The sequence below is a fragment of the Silurus aristotelis genome, assembly GCF_946808225.1.
Source record: "Silurus aristotelis genome assembly, chromosome: 10".
Lineage (NCBI taxonomy): Eukaryota > Metazoa > Chordata > Actinopteri > Siluriformes > Siluridae > Silurus > Silurus aristotelis.
Genome location: NC_139583.1, coordinates 24057063 through 24077345, shown reverse-complemented (window position 1 = coordinate 24077345; position 20283 = coordinate 24057063). Strand labels below are relative to the sequence as shown.

The window sequence follows — 20283 nt, the reverse complement described above, 5'->3', positions numbered from 1 at the left end:
GTCTCACCACAGTCCTATAAACTTTCCCTTTCACTCTTCCAGATCCTCTTCTATCACAAATCACTCCTATCACTCTTCTCCACCCACTCCACCCTGCCTGCACTCTTTTCTTCACTTTTCTAACACACTCTCCATTACTTTGCACTGTTGACCAGAGGTACCTGAACTCTTCTTCCTACACCTTCTCCACCTCTTCTCCCTGCCAGCGCACCACTCTACTGCCCTCCGTCTCATTCACACACATGTACTCTTTCTTTCTCCTACTGAATTTCATTCCCCTTCTCTCCAGCACGTACCTCCACCTCTCCAGGCTCTTCTCAACCTGCTCCAAACTCTCACCACAAATCACAATATCATCCGCAAACATCATAGTCCATGGAGACTCATGTCTGACCTCGTCAGTCAACCTGTCTATCACCACTGCAAACAGGAAAGGGCTCAGTGCCAATCCTTGATGCAGTCCAACCTTCACCTTGAACCAGTCTGTCGTTCCTACTGCACACTTCACTGCTGTCACACTGTTCTCATACATGTCCTGCACCACCCTCACATACTTCTCTGACACACCTGACTTCCTCATACAACACCACGACTCCTCTCTCCACCCTGTCGTACGCTTTCTCTAAATCCACAAACACACAATGCAACTCCTTCTGACCTCTATACTTCTCCATCAACATTCTCAAAGCAAATAAGGCATCTGTGGCATCTGTTCTTCCTCGGCATGAAACCATACTGTTGCTCACAGATGGTCACCTCTTCTCTCAGCATGGCTTACACTACTCTTTCCCATAACTTCATGGTGTGACTGATCAACTTAATTCCCCTGTAGTTACTGCAGGTCTGCACATCTCCCTTATTCTTAAAAACCGGTAACAGCACACTCCTTCTCCATTCCTCAGGCATCCTCTCACCTTCCAAAATCTTTTTAAACAATCTTGTTAAAAGCTCCACTGCCATCTCACCTAAACATCTCCATGCTTCTACTGGTATGCCATCTGGTCCAACCAACTTTCCACTCTTCATCCTCTTAATTGCTGCTCTCACTTCCTCCTTACTAATCCTATCCACTTCCTGCTTCACCAACTCCACATCATCCAACCTTCTCTCTCTCTCATTTTCCTTGTTCATCAGCTGCTCAAAATACTCCCTTCATCTTCTCAACACATTTCCTCACTAGTCAACACATTTCCATCTCCATCCTTTATTGCTCTAACTTGCAACACATCCTTTCCAGCTCGGTCCCTCTGTCTGGACAATCGGTACAAATCCTTTTCTCCTCCCTTATTGTCCAACCTCTCATACAGCTCCTCATATGCCTTTTCCTTGGCTTTCGCCACATCCCTCTTAACCTGCTGCCGCATCTCCTTGTACTCCTGTTTACTTTTCTCATCTCTCTGTCGATCCCAATTCTGTTTTGCTAACCTCTTTCTCCTTATGCTCTCCTGCACTTCCTCATTCCACCACCACGTCTCTTTTTCTTCCTTTCTATTTCCAGATGTCACACCAAGTACTTTTCTAGCTGTCTCTCTTATCACTTCTGCAGTAGTTGCCCAATCATCCAACACCTCTTCACCACCACCAAACCCCTGTCTGACCTCTTCTCTGAACCTCACACTAAAGTCTTCCTCCTTCAGTTTCCACCATCTTATTCTTCTGTCAGTCCTCACTATCCTCCTCTTCTTCTTCACCTCCAAAACCATCCTACAGACCACCATCCGATGCTGTCTAGCTACACTGTCCCCCACCAACACCTTACAGTCTCCAATCTCCTTCAGGTTGCATCTCCTACATAGAACATAGTCCACCTGTGTGCACCTTCCTCCACTCTTATACGTCACCCTATGATCCTTCTTCTTCTTAAAATAAGTATTCACCACTGCCATTTCCATTCTTTTAGCAAAATCTACCGCCATCTGCCCTTCCACATTCCTCTATTTAAAGCCATACCTACCATCACCTCCTCATCACCTCTTTTCCCTTCACCTACATGCCCATTGAAATCCGCCCCAATCACCAATCTTTCATTCCCAGGTACACCATCTACCACTTTATCCAGCTCACTCCAGAATGTTTCCTTCTCCTACATATCACAGCCGACTTGTGGAGCATAAGCACTTATGACATTTATCATCATCCCTTCAACTTCCAGCTTTACGATCATCAGCCTATCAGAAACTCTCTTCACCTCCACTACACTCTAACTAAACTCTTCCTTCAGGATTACCCCTACACCATTTCTCTTTCCATCCACACCATGAAAGAACAGTTTAAAGCCACCTCCAATGTTCCTGGCCTTACTCCCTTTCCACTTGGTCTCCTGAACACACAACATATCTACCTTTCTTCTCTCCATCATATCAGTTCCCTCTCTCCCTGTACCAGTCATAGTACTAACATTTAAAGTGCCCACCCAAACCTCCTATCTCCTACACTTCTCCCTTCCCTGCCGTCTCTTTAGACGTCTTCCTCCTCTCCTTCTCCTCCTTCGATCAAATCTAAACCCAGTAAAGTTTGAGTGTTCTAAATCCTGTACCGTGTTTTTACACGCTTACAATTGGTCCTTCGAGCTAGAAAGTGAACTTTCCTAACATTCTCATAACCTGTGTTAATGTCAGTTAATCATAAAGGAACACAGGGAGGTTACTGCTTCAGCACAGGATTCTGACTAAAGGCCATCAGAACGTGTTTATACACATATCTTCTTCTTATTTCAGCTCCTCCCGTTAGGGGTCGCCACAGCGGATTATCAGTATGGATACGGATGAGACTCTATGGCGATCCCTAAAAGGGAGCAGCCGAAAAAAGAAAAATAATACTAATGCTAATACGAATGCTACATGAGATTATGCTTTTATTTTGGCAGGCAGATAAACCTTCGGATTATTTTAGTCTCCAGTAACCACTCCTCCTCCTCCTCCTCCTCCTACCACCACCACCATTTAGACTGAGGCTTTTATTTTGGCAGAGAGAATCCTTCCGTAAAATAATCCCTCAGTTTCTTTCAGTCTCCAGCTTCATACTGCTAAGCTGGCAAGATGGCGTCTGAGCCGAACAAGACGGAAATCCTGACAGTGTTTAAAAGGCTTCGCTCGATTCCCACTAACAAGGTAAGGATGAACAGAGGCGGTGTAGCGCTCACAGCTCGCCCGAAGCTGCGGTGTTTCAGCTGGGGGCTTGGGGGAATGGTGATCTTTCAGAACTTGTGTGATTACGTGTCGTTCCAGCGCTTCTCCTGGAAGCCGGGTTGTGATCCGGGCCTTTAGCTTTTCCCGGCTCTTACTGTGTCTCCCGGGCTGCTTTTCTCTTTCTGTTTTCGCCTGGAGAACTCTCTATAGTACACAGTATCCATGTTGATTCATGGATGTCGGATTCCGTTTCACATTTAACGCTGACTGATGGCTGAAAAGCACGAACGCTGTACCGCTTAGTGATCCTGCTCGCCCTACTCAAGCTTTCCATTAGCGATCCACGTAGAAATGTGACATCACACACCAACCACACACTACTGAAATACTACACGAGCTAATACAAACAAACACACATTAATATAGATAGCAAAATAATAATCAAAATACATTCAAAAACGGATAAAGGCAATTTTATCGCGTGATTACTAATAGTAGCTTTTTGTGTTTTCTGTTATTTTTCTTCATTTTTACTTTTGACAGAAAATGTATCTTCAATGGGTTGGTAAACAAATAATAGAACAATTAAAGTGTGTATATACGTGTTAAAATAATGACTCCTCCCTTCCTGTATAATTAGACTAATTATACTATGCTGCCTTTGAAAATCTCCAGAGGCATACAGGGCAACTTTCTGTCTGTCTATCTATCTGTCTGTCTGTCTGTCTGTCTGTCTGTCTATACATCTGTCTGTCTGTCTGTCTGTCTATACATCTGTCTGTCTGTCTATACATCTCTCGGTCTGTCTGTCTGTCTATACATCTGTCAATCTATCTGTCTATACGTCCGTCAATCTATCTGTCTATACATCTATCTGTCTATACATCTGTCAATCTATCTGTCTATACATCTGTCAATCTATCTGTCTATACATCTGTCAATCTATCTGTCTATACATCTGTCAATCTATCTGTCTGTACATCTGTCTATACATCTATCTATCTGTGTCTGTCTGTCTATACATCTATCTATCTATCTATCTATCTATCTATCTATCTATCTATCTATCTATCTATACATCTATACATCTATCTATCTGTACATCTGTCTGTACATCTGTCTATACATCTGTCTATCTATACATCTGTCTATCTATACATCTGTCTATACATCTGTCTATACATCTGTCTATACATCTGTCTATACATCTATCAATCAATCAATCAATCAATAAGTCAATCAATCAATCTATCTATCTATCTATCTATCTATCTATCTATCTATCTATCTATCTGTCTATACATCTGTCTATACATCTGTCTATCTATCTATACATCTGTCTAATATGAGCCTCGGCCCCCCATGACCCTGTGTCCGGTTCACCACTGTTCCTTCTTTAGATCACTTTTGATAGATACTGACCACTGCAGACCGAAAACATCCGACAAGAGCTGCAGTTTTGGAGATGCTCTGCCCCAGTTGTCTAGACATCACAATTTGGCCCTTTTCAAACTCGCTCAAATCCTTACACTTGCCCATTTTTCCTGCTTCTTACACACAAACTTTGAGGACCAAATGTTCACTTGCTGCCTAATAAATCCCAACAGGTGGCATGCTAAAGAGAGAATCAGTGTTATCACCATGTTATAATGTCATTAGGTTCTAATAATGTTATACAGTTATAATGTTAAACAGCCCAAATCTTTTTAAATAATTCAGCCCTATTTAGATTGTATCATTTGTGTGGTAATATAATTTATATAATCCGTCATAGTCGGTCACTTTTATGGGAAAAAGAAAGTCTCATCTCGTCTACATTGACATAGTAATGATTCCCTCATATGTTACTGTAAAGACAATCCAGGCTGATTGCATGTATTACATGAATTACATGTGACAAACATGATTACACAACACAAATCGATGACGAAGCAGAGAAGATGGTACACATTGGCCTGTGACTGGGATTGACATTATGATGCAGTGATTGTCCAGTTTGTATAAAAAAAAAAGAATCTCCTTAAAGTCTTTATCTACACACATGTAACTCCCAGACTGGTTATAATTTTATATTCGCTTAAAGTCTACTTTATCAGGATCTTTATGTAGTTATCCAATTAAGCAACCATGTGGCAGAAGTTCAATACACACACACAAAAAACTGCATATACAGTTAAAGAGCTTCAGGTAACCTTCATTTTAAACACCTGAAGGAACAGAAAGTGTGATCTTGGAAACTGTTGATTTCCTGTGGAATTTCACACACTGTTAGTTTACAGAGTTTACACAGCTTGTTGTGAAAAAAAATGTGAATAAGCCACTGTTCTGAGGCCGGAAACAATAAAGACTGAAGGAAAATGGCCAGATTGGTTGGAGTGGGGGAGAGAAGAGCTTTTCATTTGTCTCATGTACAGTGTTCTAACAATTGAGGCAGAACTGCCACTTGGATATTGTAGATGGATGGATGGATGGATGGATGGATAGATAGATAGAACTTTGTCAGTGCATAGTACAGGTACACAGCAACAAAATGCATATATATATATATATATATATATATATATATATATATATATATATATATATATATATATATATATATAGGCAATCAGAAGAGTGAAATATGAGTCTTTGCCACTGTATTGAGCAGAAAAGCATCTCAAAATGCACAGTGCATTAAACCTGGAGGTGGATGGGCCACACCAGGAGAATCAAGAATCAATCACATCAGTTTTCATTCCTGTCAGACAAGAACAGGACTTAAATGCTTTTCTCAAGTTATAATGAATTACTAGTCCAATACAAAACCATTGAAGGCCTCGGATATAACCATGTTTCCAAAAGCTATTATTTGTATTTATATTAATGACTGAATGTAGTGTCTGCTTACTGCAAGGAACTTCCTGTTCCTTTCTTGCTCAACTTTTGAAACTCTTTTGCCACAGGCCTGCTTTGACTGCGCCGCTAAGAACCCGAGCTGGGCCAGCATTTCTCACGGGGTTTTCCTCTGCATCGACTGCTCAGGGATCCACCGTTCTCTGGGTGTTCACCTGAGTTTCATTAGGTTTGTATATATGTTTTCAACCGTTTAAGTGAAGGTGTTGTGGACTGGAAATCAAGTATGTATCCTGGGTTCATTCAGACTGTTCAATTCACATTGTTAGCTAAGAGGAATTTGTTTGTGAAGTGTTTTAAAAAAAAAAAATCAATCCAAAAACACATGCCAAAGTGCTCGAAAGTGAATTTTTGTTACCAAATATTTACTATATCAAAACTAGAATTTAGAAAGGATGGGGGGGAAAAAACCATTTGAATGCAGAGGCTTCACAAGTAAACCAGTGATAATTGCTATCATTTCTCATCGGTGTATGATGAATAATGTAATTTGAAATGAGATGTCTTGCGTCTGGTGCAATAGCGGGAGGTTTGGATGCTTTGTAACGCTCGCATAAAGGGAATAATCAAAAAAGGGCGTTTTGTGTGTGTGTGTGTGTGTGTGTGTGTGTGTGTGTGTGTGTGTGTGTGTGTGTGTGTGTGTGTGTGTGTGTGTGTGTGTGTGTGTGATATCTGAATGTTTTTGTTGCATTTTTTTTTTTGTTTACTGCTGGTATTTGCAGAACAATAGATCACAGTTGAGTCAAGTTTCTCTAAAGTCTCTCTCTTCTTCTCTCTCTTTCTCTTTTTCTTGCTGTTGTGTTAACATCAGGATTGCCACAGCTATCACATAACTGCTCAATCCGATTTATATAAGCAGATCAAGATTATTGATTTTCTGAAAACAAATGAATTGCTATTTCATCATATCGGAAACATTATTCTAAGACAAAGGTCCTAAACTATTTGTCCTGAACCAATTCTACTTTTTTCCCCATGCAGTACAGTAAATGCAATTGTAGCTTTGTACTGAGATAGGCTACAGAGCCCTGGAATAGGTTTTACTGTAATTCATGATCCCAAAGTACACACATCCTTCACTCAAGTAGAAGTACAAATACTCATGTTTCAAAAGACTCGAGTAAAAGTTCTGACTACACCTTTTCTCTCAAGTTAAAGTAAAGACGTTTGGGCTCCGATGTGTACTTAAGTCAAAGTAGCCTTTACGTCTACATAAGTTTGTTACCTAATGAATGTATTCAGGCTGAACATCCACCATATAGAACACAAGCAGAGCAAAGATGATGATCAGGTGATCAGGAGATCAGGAATGTCTCTGTTCTCAGTCATGTTTACATCGCTGACTCCCTCTGTCTCATCCACGTTAACCCCATACTTCTGATCGCCTTCGCCGCAGCTTGTTGCTAACTTCATAAACTAGCCTACATCCGTGGTGTGTGAGAGAGAGGAAACGATACACTAGCATTAGGTTGAAAAGGTTGCGCAATGACAAGAAATAGGTTGACGGCCTGAAAACGGCTCAGTGAGAAGAAAAAATTGTTACCAAATAGATATAAAATAAAAAACGAGGCTGTTTTCAAAATGTAAGAAGTCGAAAATACAGATATTTGTATAGACGTAAAAACATGTCCACAAAATAAAGTACTGATACCAGTAAAATCTATTTAAGAACAGTAATGAAGTATTTGCCATTTGTGTATTGTAATAATAGTTTCAATTTGCATGTTTTTTTTTCCCCCTCAGTCTAAGGAGCGAACAGAAATGTTATTCCCTAATGTTTAGAATTGATTAATGGGTATCTATGTGCATTATTATGTTGCTGTTATTGTTATAAAAGGTGCAGAGAGGGTTTTTGCAACTGGTATGGTTAATGGAGCATACAGGTATAAAGGAGGTCTGCATAATAAATAGATACAGTTCAGTAAATATGAATGTATATGAATAAAAATTGAGACGTACCTATTAAAAAGCTGATAGTTTCACAGAGCTTTTTAAATTGTTAATTCTGTTGTCTCAAATGTTTACGAGGAAGTACATGTATTATTAGATTAGACTGTTATTCAGGAGAAATTATCTCCTAAAATGATCTACATAAAGGTGCCTTAATGTAAAAAATGAAATAAAAAAAGGGTCTCTAAAGGTTCATTAGGTAAAGTTTTCAAAGCTCCCAGTTTTAAATGCACAGAATTTAAAAGCTCTAATTGTCTCCTGTTGCTTGGTATGATTTCCAGATCCACAGAGTTGGACTCCAACTGGAGCTGGTTTCAGCTGAGATGTATGCAGGTTGGAGGAAATGCCAATGCGGTAAGTTTCCCTGTTCCTCCTTCACTCGTTTCACATACGTCAAATGCACGAATGTGATCTAAGTCGCTCTTTCCGTACATCGGTCGTCTGGGTGAAGATGGCCTTTTTCCGTCAGCATGGCTGCACTACCAGCGACACCAACGCGAAGTACAACAGCCGCGCAGCACAGATGTACCGTGACAAGATCAGACAGCTAGCCAACGCAGCGCTCTCCAAACACGGCACTCATGTAAGACACCTGTTGGATATTTTTGTGTCTGTTTGAATTGCGCATCATTTTGAAGTCGGAAAATGCAACGAGTACTGATTCTGATGTAATGATCTTCAAGCAAAAAAAAATATTACTTAGTGGCCTCAATTATTTCTTTCTTTTTGGTTTTAAACTGTTTAGATTTTGGGACTTGTGGAGATGTGCTCATTCAGCCACAAGGGGGATAGTAGTCAGGTTCTGATGTAGGTGAGGAGGCCTGAGGGGTTCAGGGTCAGCGCTTTATAGCGGGCCACTCAAGATTTTTCTCTCCAACCCATGTAAAGCTCATATTCCTGGCTTTGTGTACAGGGGCATTATTCTGCTGGAACAGTATTTGGTCTCCTATTGGAAGTAAAGGGAAATTTTTATTCTACTACACCCAAAGACGTCCTATACAACTGTGCTTCTATCTTTTAAATAACAGATTGATGCTGATAGTCCTTGAAAATGATTGGAAAATTCTGATTGTAATTGTTTAAACATTACTATGGCAACAACTGATGGATCGTAAAGACCAATTTGATCAAATTATGAATTTTTCAACATTTTGTAATGAAACTCCTCTGTATTTCAGGCTGTAACAGATCTTGTTTATTCTCATGGTGCACATTGTAAGCAGTGTTGTTAAACAATCTCCTCAAACTCTGATAGGTTTCCACATTTTACAGCCTCTGGGAAACTTTGACCACGAGTCACAGTGTCTGTGGTTCAAATTCCATGTTACATCAGCGTTCTGCGAGCACGACCGACAGATTCTTGTGTTATGATAAGCATTATCTAATGCTCTTTGTTAGAACAGGTTGTGCTGATGTTATGTGTGTATTTGCATTGTTGGTAACAGGAGTGTGATTTTTTTTTTTATTTTTTTATTTTTTTATCAGCTGTGGATCGATAATTCTGGAAACACAGCGACCCCAGCACCAGAGAAGAAAGAGACGGACTTCTTTGACGAACACACTCAGGTAGAACGCGTGGAGTCCTGATTTGTTTTTGGTGCAAAAGAACATCAGCTCATCTATTTGTATGTAGATGAGGGGGAGTGGTTTGCTCAGCGGTTAAGGTGTTGGTTTACTGATCAGATGTTTGGCGGTTCAAGGCCCGGTATCGCAAAGCTGCCACTCTGCCCTCTGTGCTCCAGGGGCGCCATATCATGGCATACTCTGCGCACTGAGCACAGCTTCTGAGCAAGCTGGAATATGCGAGGAACGAATTTCACTGTGCTGTAATGTACATGTGACAAAAAAGGCTATTCTATTCTATTCTATTCTGTGTGTGAAACTGCATTATATATGGCAGGCTGGCAACAGCTGGGACATGGCTTCTCCTTCTGCACTCTCGGAGCAGAATGGTACGGACACTGTTGCACCTCAGCTGGAGCTGGACGGCCCCAAAATGTCCGAGTCCACCCCTGCTCGTAAGTGTGCTTCCGTACATGTTCTACTTTTCCAGTGTCTAAGCATGTGCCAATAATCAGTGATATGATACACAGCTATATTTAAAACAGTGTGTTGATTTGGACACTTCAAAAAGAACCCGTGACTCCTGTGTCCTTTTGGGAGGCAGCACTTTTGCATTTGGCGTTTGTACTTTTAATATAAAGTCAGCTCTGGAAAAAATGTATTTTTATTTGTATAGCGATTTTAACAATGAACGTTGTCTCAAAGCAGCTTTACACAGATCAACGACAGCATACAAATATCCCAGTTCACCAAACACTCAATATCCATGATCCCTCCAGATCTGTGCCTTTACCTAAAAAAAATAAAATTAAAAAATCTACTGATAAAAGACGACTAAATAAAAACGTTATGTGGAAAAGAATTTTGTATAACCATATTTATAGACAACAGACATTTTTTTTAGTCTAAAATAGTTTCAAATAGGTCTTAAGTTCCCAAAGTTCATGTAACGCTTTCTCTAGTGCTCATTGAAATGCTCCTGCTGTTTTCGTGGTGGTTTTGTTCTTTCTTTTGTTAGTCCAAATATAATTCGCTGTATTAAGACTACAAGAGACTAGCATACAACAGCCAATCAGCTTAATGCTTTTGGCTCGAATTATTATTTTTTTTTTTAAGCTTTGGGGAAGTGCAAGTTTAGCGATACTTAGCTTGAATTAAATTCATTTAGGGCTTGTTTGAGGCCAGTTGCTAATAACATATTTTGATGTCATGATAAAAGTCTTAAATTTCATTCTAAATGGTCTAAAAAAGTCTTGAATTTGACTCGGTGAAACCTGCAGAAACACTGTTCTACTATGCTTTCATTGGCTGTTCAAGTTAAAATCATTTGAGGATTTTCAGTGTCAGTATTTTGCACCTTGTTGTCGTTGATCTTTTGTAACCTTGTGCAGAAAACTCATCCATTTAGCAAAAGTAAACAAATTCATATCATGATTATTTGGTTTTGTTTACTGTTGTCACTGTTTTCTGCCTCAAGTGGGTGGATGGTGAACAGCAGCCAATTTTTTGTGTAAAATTCTTTTAGCAGATTTTGTCATTTTTGGCTGAATTTATTCTGTTGACATGGTGAGCATCACATTAAAGTTTGAGAAAATCCAGTGATCCGCACTGAATTTGCGTTTCATTTCACAGATCTGGATGAAGGACCCAGCATCGAGGGACTGAACACAGATGCAAAAGCCGCTATAGGTAAAACTTCTTTTATTTCAAGCGTGTATGTACACATTCTGTGGTCATAGTGGTATGGTGTTCACTTTTGGATCGTGTAGGAAAATCCCTGTGTTCCTTCATCTACCTTCGCAAATAATCCCATAAGCAGGTCAAGCTCTTTAACTATGTTAGATTTGCATGTGTCCTAGTTATCACTAGCATATACAATTCCCCTGCTCACTTAATGACCTGACTGCTATCATCGGTTTTAGCAAATGAAGAGAACCCATACTACCCATTACTGTGTGCTCAAATAAAAATTATTTAGTTTGTATAAATGATTAACTATAACGAAACGTTTTATTTGACCAAAAGTAATATTTTTTACATTTTCATTTATTCTTTCACTTTTTTTTTTTTCAGCACTAAGGGAACAGAGGTTAAAAGGTCAGTTTAGACATCACTGTCTAGAGTCAGGGATTCTGGTAGCAGTTCAGGGGTGTTCTTGTAAGAGGCCCAAACCATAACTACCCACTGGGTCTTTTCATTCAGAGGATCAGTCATTACTCCGAGATTCTCCAGATTATCAAGATATCCCCATCTGTTTAAAGAGAATAAGCCCAGCAACAAGAAGTGCCTCATGTTTTAGGTTGTACTCCCTCCAGTCTTCTGGGAAGATGTTCCACTAGATTTTGGAGTGTGCTTGTACGGATTTGTGGAGATTTGTTCAGCCACAAGGGTGTTAGTAAAGTCAGGTACTGATGTAGGTGAGGTGAGGAGGCCTGAGGTGCAATTAGTGTTTACATTCATTCGTGTTCAATAGGGTTGAGTTTAAAAGCTTTATAGCAGGAGGTCTTCCACTCTAACCCTTGTAAAGCAGATCTTCATGGAGCTGGCTTTGTGCAAAGGGGCGTTGGAACAGGTTTTGGTCTGCTAGTTCATATGAAGGGGAAAATTTAATGCTACTGCTTCCAAAGGCATCCTATAGATGTCTCTGATTGTTTGCCACATATGGCTGAAAAAAAGGCAGGTGTCCCAATGTCTGTCTGTCTGTCTGTCTGTCTGTCTGTCTGTCTGTCTGTCTGTCTGTCTGTCTGTCTGTCTGTCTGTCTATCTATATAATCTATCTAATCTATCTAGTAATATTTATGTGTGTGTGTGTGTATGTATACTTTAGTAAGCCTCAGGGCTGGAACACTAGGAGGAGTAGTAGGGCCACCCTTAGTAAACAGCTGTGATCCTAAAGACACTGGATTAGCGGTTTAAGGATACAGATCCTGGAGTGATGACTGTTTGTGAATATCTGGCCTGAAAGGGAGATGTTGAGCCATCTTCTGAGCTAAAAGATGATTGATGGGAGTCTGTAGCAGTAAGTCAGGCAGCAGGTAGATGATGAGTTTTAAATGGTCTAGACATTTGCAGTGAAAATGAGGCACTAATAATTAACGTTATAGTTTTTCACAAGAGTTTTAGGAGATGGTACATTATACTCCAAACTCTAGTTTCTGAGGTAAAACTAAGGTTTAACAGAAGCATGCATAAAATAAAAAAAAAAACTGGTAAAATTATTTGCTCACAGCTTTGTTTCCTTGACTTGTGTTGCTCGGAACGTTCAGGTCTGGATGATCTGCTCAAATAAAAGTCAGCTCTGCCTCACTTGCATGGGGAAACCCCTTTAGCGTCCCAAATAGCATTTGTCTTTCACAGCACAGTATCATATACATGAGCTGTGCTGCTTAGTCTAAAACAAAGATACTTTATTTTTTTGAGTCTGAAATCTGCTCCTGACTATAGACGTGTTCAGGAATGCAATGCCGTCTAAAACCTTGCAAACCAACATTGGACTTATTCATATGCAAGCAAGTTCCGTGTTTTTTTTTGTTTTTTGTTAAAAACCAAACTACTATACATCATAGGAGTAATGAACTTGAGGTGACAGTAGCTGCTAAGGCAAAAGCGAGGCACATGAGCTCAAGCAATGCTTAGTCTTCAAAAATCTATGGAAACAGCAAAAGAGGAGGCAGATAGAGAAAGTAAACATGCTTCAGCTCTTATCTGAAAAGCAGCGTCTATAGGAGAACCCAGCATGCAGTTCTAGCGGAAAATCACCAATGATAATTCCGCTGCATAAATTAAAGCCAGCCCCGAACCTGCTTTTATACCATTTTAAACAGTGCATCCAATCTTTTTCTTTTTTTATATTAATAATGCACTTCCACATCCACATGCTTTTATTATTCCTGAGTCAGCATGTCTAGACCTGACCTTGTTCCAACCTTTCTGCCATCATATGGATGGCTTCTTTTAAAGAGTTCCTGATGCTTGTCTGGTAGCAATCTGTGCCCTCGACATGACTTTCTTACTTTTTAAACCTTAAATTTGACCCTTTTTTGCATTAAGGCTTATTCATTTACATACGTCACCTGAGGTGAGGACCTTCGCATGTAATGTACGGAGTGTTGCGAAATAACATAGTAACGTAACGCTGTGAAAACATCGGAAACAAACGACTCAGGAGCTGTCTTGTATAGCTGGATTCTCTTAAGTAACAACAATGTCTGCTCTGTTAATGTAGACAACTCGATGAGATTGGCGTCTGATGAGCCACAGCCTCTTAAAGGTGATTTGAGTGGTTTGGAATTGGCCTCCTGGCTGGCTGCATATCAGCAGCATGTTTCTCTGCATGATTGATGCTTAGGCGGATTCTAACTCGCCCGCTTTCATCTTCAACGACACGTCATTACACTTGCAGCCTCACGCCTCTTATTAACGTCTTAAAATCGCGACCCTAACGTCTTGCCAGCGACGTTATAACAAGTTCGCTGTTAATAGCTTTTTTAACCCTATTGCAAGGTGATGAGCTCCGAAGTCTAGCATGCTGCTACGTTTAGAATGTTTAGGCAGCTTTTTGCCTTTCCTTGCCTGTATTCATGGCTAATTGAATTCGAGTCAAATGATAAAGGAAAAGCTGTCGCAAATAGTCCACGTTTCTAACCTTTTCGCGATGACATTCGATTTGAATCTGAACGCCAGTCCCAGCAGTAGCCAAACTTTAAAGTGCGCAGTGCATTAGTTCTAGCAGTGATGTCATCAAAAGTGCTTCAGCCGCGAGGTCGAACCTCTCTGGGCCGCAAACTTGTTATCTTAAAAGTCTTTCTGAACAAAGCCGATGCACACGGAGGTCCGCTGAGAATTAATGCACTGGAATAATGAGATCAGACATGCATTCGTACTCGTTCAGTACATGGAGCGCGTATTTGCTTGCGTGATTAATCAGGTCTAAATTCTCCATTTGTTCCGTTTAGTGGGTCTCTAAAGGCTCAGGCTTCATTTAGCCCTTTTGTGTAAAGTTGGCCGCGTCTCGATATGAGTGTCATTAGCGCTATCAATACTAATACGTTGGTGTGTTCTATCAAGAGAACTGCAGCACGGTTGCTTTTTTTTTACTGGCTGGAGGTTTCATACAGGTTAAACTCGGTGTTGGACAGGAAGGAGTGTTTAATGTTTACAGAACATGCTTTTTTTTAATTTAATTAAATTTTTTTTTAGACGTGAGACCTTCTATTATCGGGAAGAAGAAGCCGGTTGCTGCAAAGAAAGGGGTAGGTGTTATGATTTTGGTTGCTTGTTTGCCCACTTAAGTCTATTTTGTTGATGCTCTCAGTTCACCAGCAGGTGTCAGTCTAACATCAGTCTGTAAATTCCAAAAAAATTCTTAATTTTTTTTAAAAATAATAATAGTACATACAAAGTAATTATCGAAAAATGTGTTATTCACAATTATTTTCTATGTCTTTAGCTCGGGGCTAAAAAGGGTCTCGGCGCCCAGAAAGTGAGCATCAAGAGCTTCAACGAGGTGGAGAAGCAGGCACAGGTGGCCGAAAAGCTGAGAGAGGAGCAAGCTGCTGAGGCTAAGAAACAGGCCGAGGAGTCAATGTAAGTTCACAGAACGCACTGAGAAAACCAAGTTAATGTTTCTTTGAAGCCTTGCCGGCATCTAGGTATATTTATGTCAAGTCAAGTTGAACAAAAAGTTAGAGATGTTGGAAATGTAAATTTAGAGACTCTGGAGGAGCCAGTTTCGAATGTGGGATAGTGTGTACGCAGGTCCTATATGACCAGAGGGTGTGGACGGATAGAAAGTAAAATAATCAGAAAGCTGGAGTTTTAAGGGCTTTCTAAATAAGGGTGAGATCTGCATGTGCTTCAGTGTAATGGTGCCAAATTATTCTTGTTATCGGTAGCAAGCTGTTACTGTTTATTGTTTGTGTATAGCAATTAGTTTCCTGCTTTTGTAACTAACTGAATTCATATGTTCGAAATGGAATTAGCTGCTCTTTATTCACACACACCCTTTTCTGTTTTGTTGGTTCAGTGTGGCTTCAATGCGTCTGGCCTACAAGGAGCTGGAGATTGACAGGAAGATGGAAGAGAAGAGGCTGCAGAACCTGGGGGGGAAGAAGAGGGAGCAAGCTGAGAGGCTCGGCATGGGCTTAGGAACCAGGAGGTAACTTTATATCCTCTGTTCTCCGTTACACTCACTCTGTGTTCTGCCTCCCCCCCCCTTTGTCTTTAAAGGCATGCTGACGAGCTGAGACATGTTCGGTGTATTTTCTTTTCCTTTGTTTTGTTAAAATAGTTTAGAGGGTTTCTTTTAGCACAGAGCTGGAAAATATTACAAAAACATTTTGACCTACTGTATAAATTGTACATTGAATGTAAATATTTTTGAGCAATTTATTAATATTGTATATATTATTTAAATAATTAATTAGAATTGATGTAAATATAAAAAGTAACAGCAAAATGGTGCAATTGCTGTTTCTTTTACAATAAGGAATATTTAAATGATGTTAAATATTAGTAACTCTACATGCTGTAGATCAGCAGTCTCCAACAATTCTTTTGCACAATGGATCACGCTTTTTTTTTTTTTCTCCTTAGACCAGGGAGAGGGGGTGCCATGTCACACGCATTATTACACACAATAACGTGCACATCATATAACTACTATACGTTTTATAAGATTACATTTTTTATTCAATTATTGCATATATAATGATAATGATAATGTAACTCAACTCACAATAATGCAGAATTGGTTAGAAATTCACTTTTCGATGCATAGAAATAACTGCGACTGACCCAAGTGCGGGAAATTAGCATAGGTGGAAATGGAAATAAAATATCGTGCAGTCAATAAAATGTTTTATAAAATAATAAACAGTTTTATTCTTTCTATTTGTTACTTTTTTGTGTTTTGTCTTGCTACTATGAGTCCAAAAAAAATAATTCTTGTTTCTTCTCCAGTGTTGTGTCGCACTCTGTAATGTCAGAGATGCAGGTGATTGAGCAGGAGACCCCTGTGAATTCAAAGACCTCCTCTCGCTCCAGACTGGACATGTTTGATGAGCCTGGGTTCACCTCGGGACCACCAAAGTAACTTTTCAATGAGCATGCTTACACGTTAGTAAGGGTAGGGGAGTGTTCACATCTGCCACCACCCTGCCCCAAACTTTTTCAGGGGTTACCTCAGATATAAACAGGATGCATTTAAGCTTTTAAACATTTACACATTTTAATGTAATTATTTTTAATGTTCTTGTGTTTGTGATTCACTATGGCAGGTACAAGGACAACCCATTTACTACAGGAGACAGCTTCGGCTCACGGTGGGACACTGATTCAGGCTCCGCCTCCTTCTCCACCTCCTGGGCTTTAGAGAAGGATGAGCCCAAAGAGACTGAAGTCACCATCTCCAGCATCCAGCCAATCGGGGAAAGGTTTGTAAGACTACTGTAGGCAGTGTATTTCAGTTTACATAATTGGCCTGGAATTTAAAAAAAATAATGCTGCCCCTGTAGTATTGTTGCGGATGCTAAGTGGCTGAATGAATAGTTGAGCGGTTTCATGGTTGTGTGCCTCAGGTTGCCCAGCAGAAGGAAGCCTGAAGCTTCTGTGCCCGTCGCAGAATCCAGTGAGGCACGGCAGAAGTTTGCAAACGCTAAAGCCATCTCGTCTGATATGTTCTTCGGCCGCGAGAGCAATGCTGAGGTAACTACAGCATGGAAAAAGCTTACTTACACTGTTCACTGTTACAGCTGTTCACTTGTGGGAAATAAGAAGGGTTTTCTGCTTGATAACAAATCAAGCTTAATATGACTCGTGCCATTTTTTTTGTAAACCGAGTGTCCCTCAGACGTCTTTAATATCTGTTGCAGTATGAGGCCAAGGCTCGTCTGGAGACCATGTCCAGCAGCACATCTATTAGTTCTGCTGATCTGTTCGGGGACGGAAGCAGCCGCCCCTCTGGTGAGTGTGAGCGCTTTCTGGAATATTGCGTGTAATTGAAAGAGAGACCACTTTGTGTGTTTACTTATAAAGATGTGTGTATTGTAGGGGGGTCGGGATACGAGAGTGTGCTTCCCTCTGGACCGGACATGGCCCAGTTTAAACAGGGCGTGAAGACTGTGGCTGGAAAAATGGCCGTGCTGGCTAACGGGGTTATGAACACCATCCAGGTGAGACACATCAAGTCTTTGAGGAATTATTCGTGTGACCGTCTTGAATCATGACAATCGGGTCTGACGCAAGCTTTAATACTATTCAAGTTGCACAATACCACCATAAGAGGCCATAACACAGTATAAGACTGGTGAATATCAAGGTTGTCATGCCTGCTGGAGAACTGGATAGAAGAGCAGAAACAGTGTGACATTATTGCAAAAAAAAAAAAATTGTGTATTGTAAAAAAAAAAGTACTGAACTATATTAGAAACATACTACTGAATCATAAAAATGTGGTAAAGGAAAAAATATGAATATATTAATTAATAAATATAAATATACAATATACATGAAACTAAATAAATATAGCACTCTCCGTGCACCATGCAATCTCGCGTATAAAAACAAACAGCACACGGCGTCAGTGGTTTGCCCATAGATGCCACTCTCATAATGGCAGCTGACCGAAAACCGGAAAAACTATCGGTATGAATTTTTGATAATAGCCAACAGTCCCAGCAATCAACTATCGGTGCCAATTTATCAGTCAACCTCTAATATGCTTCCTCCCAGCTAGCAAACCCCGAAACCTACTTAGAGCAAACTGCTGTCTGTTGTCTTTTGGATACATGACTTCATAGATGCTCATGATTGACAGAGTAATGCCTTTTCTTCCAATGATAGTGCGCAGGCAGTAACGTTCTCTCTGCGTCTGTCTGTCTGTCTGCCTTTCTATCTTTTTCTCTCTCTATTTTGTGTGTGCATATGTTTGTGCATACATTCCTCTTTTTTATTACATTTTACTTTTATATAAACATATATGCAGTTGAAAGAGTCGAACAAAGCATTAATTCCATCAAATTCATGACCTACTTAAAGTCTGCGCTGTTGAGCCATAACTCTAGCCGTAGCTGATCTTTAGACTGAGGGATCATTTAAAACTTGCTTTTGCAATATGATTACAGCATTTATTACTTAGTCAATTTTATTACTATAGGATTTAATAATACAGTTATTCTTATACGTTATTACCTGCGCATTAAAAGCCCAGATTGTATTTTTAGCACCAAATGGAAAAGTTCCTATTGTTCACTTCCTCTCTTTCTCTTTTTTTTTTTTAGGATCGCTATGGCGCTTACTGACAGAACTGCATCATTCAAACAGGAAAGGAAATGACATCAAACAGGACATACCACACTGCTGACTGGATCTGGCTTTGGTTTTTTCTTTCCTCTAACACATTGTACCTGAAGCACAGAAGGAGAAAAATACAGAAACGAAAAAGGAAAGGAGGAGACAGCACAGCACAGGACCTCCTTATCTATTCTCCCAGTCTGCCTTCAGGCCTTTGTAGATTCTCACACATGCAAACACACACGCGCACACACACACACACTGACTGACAGTATTTAAGTTTTCTCTTTCTTTTTTGAAATAATTTTTTTCCCTCAATAACAATCCTCTAAAGATGTAGAAAGTGTGTTTTTCCAGAACCGCAGTGCTTTCTGTTGAATCTAACTGTGCTGGCTTTTTTTTAAAATGCCATATTACTGGTCTGAGATTTCATAGAATTGATTTATGTATTCTCTATGAAATATGTATAACCAAACTTATCATTAGCTCTTTAATGTTTTCATTGCTTTTTTATGTAGACAAGTGGTATTATATTCTTTATGGTCGTGTGCATTCATGACTAGTACATTCACCTGATGCAAAAAAAAAAAAAAAAAGGGAACCCGAGATAGTCGTATTTTAAGTTTATTCGAAAAAGTCCAGCGACTGAAAACGAAAATCGACCCTGAACTGAATGATTACGGTAGCTTTAGATGGTGGGAATTTACAAACTTGAGATGTTTAGGATGTTAAATAAGACTAAGGCGACGAGCTGATGTGCAATACGTCACCAATCGTTTGTAAAGGTGGACGCATCAGATTTTCCTGTCTGTGGTTTTTAGCGGTTTTTCTCTAAGCATGCCCCGTGATCGTAAAAAAAAAAACTCATTTCAAAGTCTGAAACGAACCTCGTTCTTGAAACAGGCTGCAGACGGCGCAGAGTAAAATTCGCAGATCTTATCAAAGCACGAATCGGATTCACAGACATGACTAGGCGTCTGCAGCTGCTTCCACGTGCGTCAGTTCTTGGACTGGTGTGAATTTTAATAAGTGAAATAAGATTAAAGATGTTTGACCCATCCTTATGTGATCCTTCCAGACACATGCATTTATAAAAGGTGTTTCTTTTTTCCCCTTTTTAGATTGAAACTTGATTGTGGTTTTGGGAAAAAAAAAAAAAAGTGTGTTCTCTTGAGAAAAATCTCAACGTCCATTATTAAAATTTGTCTGCCTGTCCGTTTGTGTGAATAAAAAAATGTAAAAAAAAAATAAAGGACGTTAAATTCGACTTCACCTGACAACAGAGGTTTATTGTAGACCAGTGGAAATTGATTTTATTTAAATAAAAGTTGAGCACCAAAATGCAATCATTTAATATCATTGTGTATGAAAACATTTCAAAATATAAAAAAAAGAAAGTACAAATTAACAGTGGTTGTGGAAGACATTTAACTCTCAAAGGAAATAATAATAAAAA

General features: G+C 39.7%; 2 protein-coding genes across 3 annotated transcripts in view; one reads left to right on the top strand and one right to left on the bottom strand.

Moving 5' to 3' along the window:
- The window catches only part of cep126 (centrosomal protein 126), a 24645-nt gene extending 21047 nt beyond the window's left edge, over nt 1-3598 (bottom strand). Inside the window, exon 1 of the mRNA XM_083552897.1 lies at nt 3425-3598. Within this exon, the coding sequence (XP_083409023.1) occupies nt 3425-3462 (38 nt within the window). The 5' untranslated portion in view covers nt 3463-3598. The remainder of the gene's footprint in view (nt 1-3424) is intronic.
- On the top strand, nt 2934-20283 carry arfgap2 (ADP-ribosylation factor GTPase activating protein 2). 2 transcript variants are annotated; one of them, XM_083553015.1, is made up of 17 exons: nt 2953-3110; nt 6074-6192; nt 8255-8327; nt 8425-8556; nt 9459-9539; nt 9874-9991; nt 11169-11225; nt 13762-13806; nt 14736-14788; nt 14986-15122; nt 15562-15693; nt 16497-16625; nt 16814-16969; nt 17114-17240; nt 17408-17498; nt 17586-17707; nt 18815-20283. In XM_083553015.1, the coding sequence occupies exons 1-17, from the start codon at nt 3039-3041 to the stop codon at nt 18833-18835; spliced, it is 1665 nt and encodes a 554-aa protein (XP_083409141.1). In that variant the 5' UTR covers nt 2953-3038; the 3' UTR covers nt 18836-20283. The 2 variants fall into 2 exon arrangements, with proteins under 2 accessions (XP_083409142.1, XP_083409141.1); XM_083553016.1 differs by lacking the exon at nt 13762-13806 and having other exon boundaries at nt 2934-3110.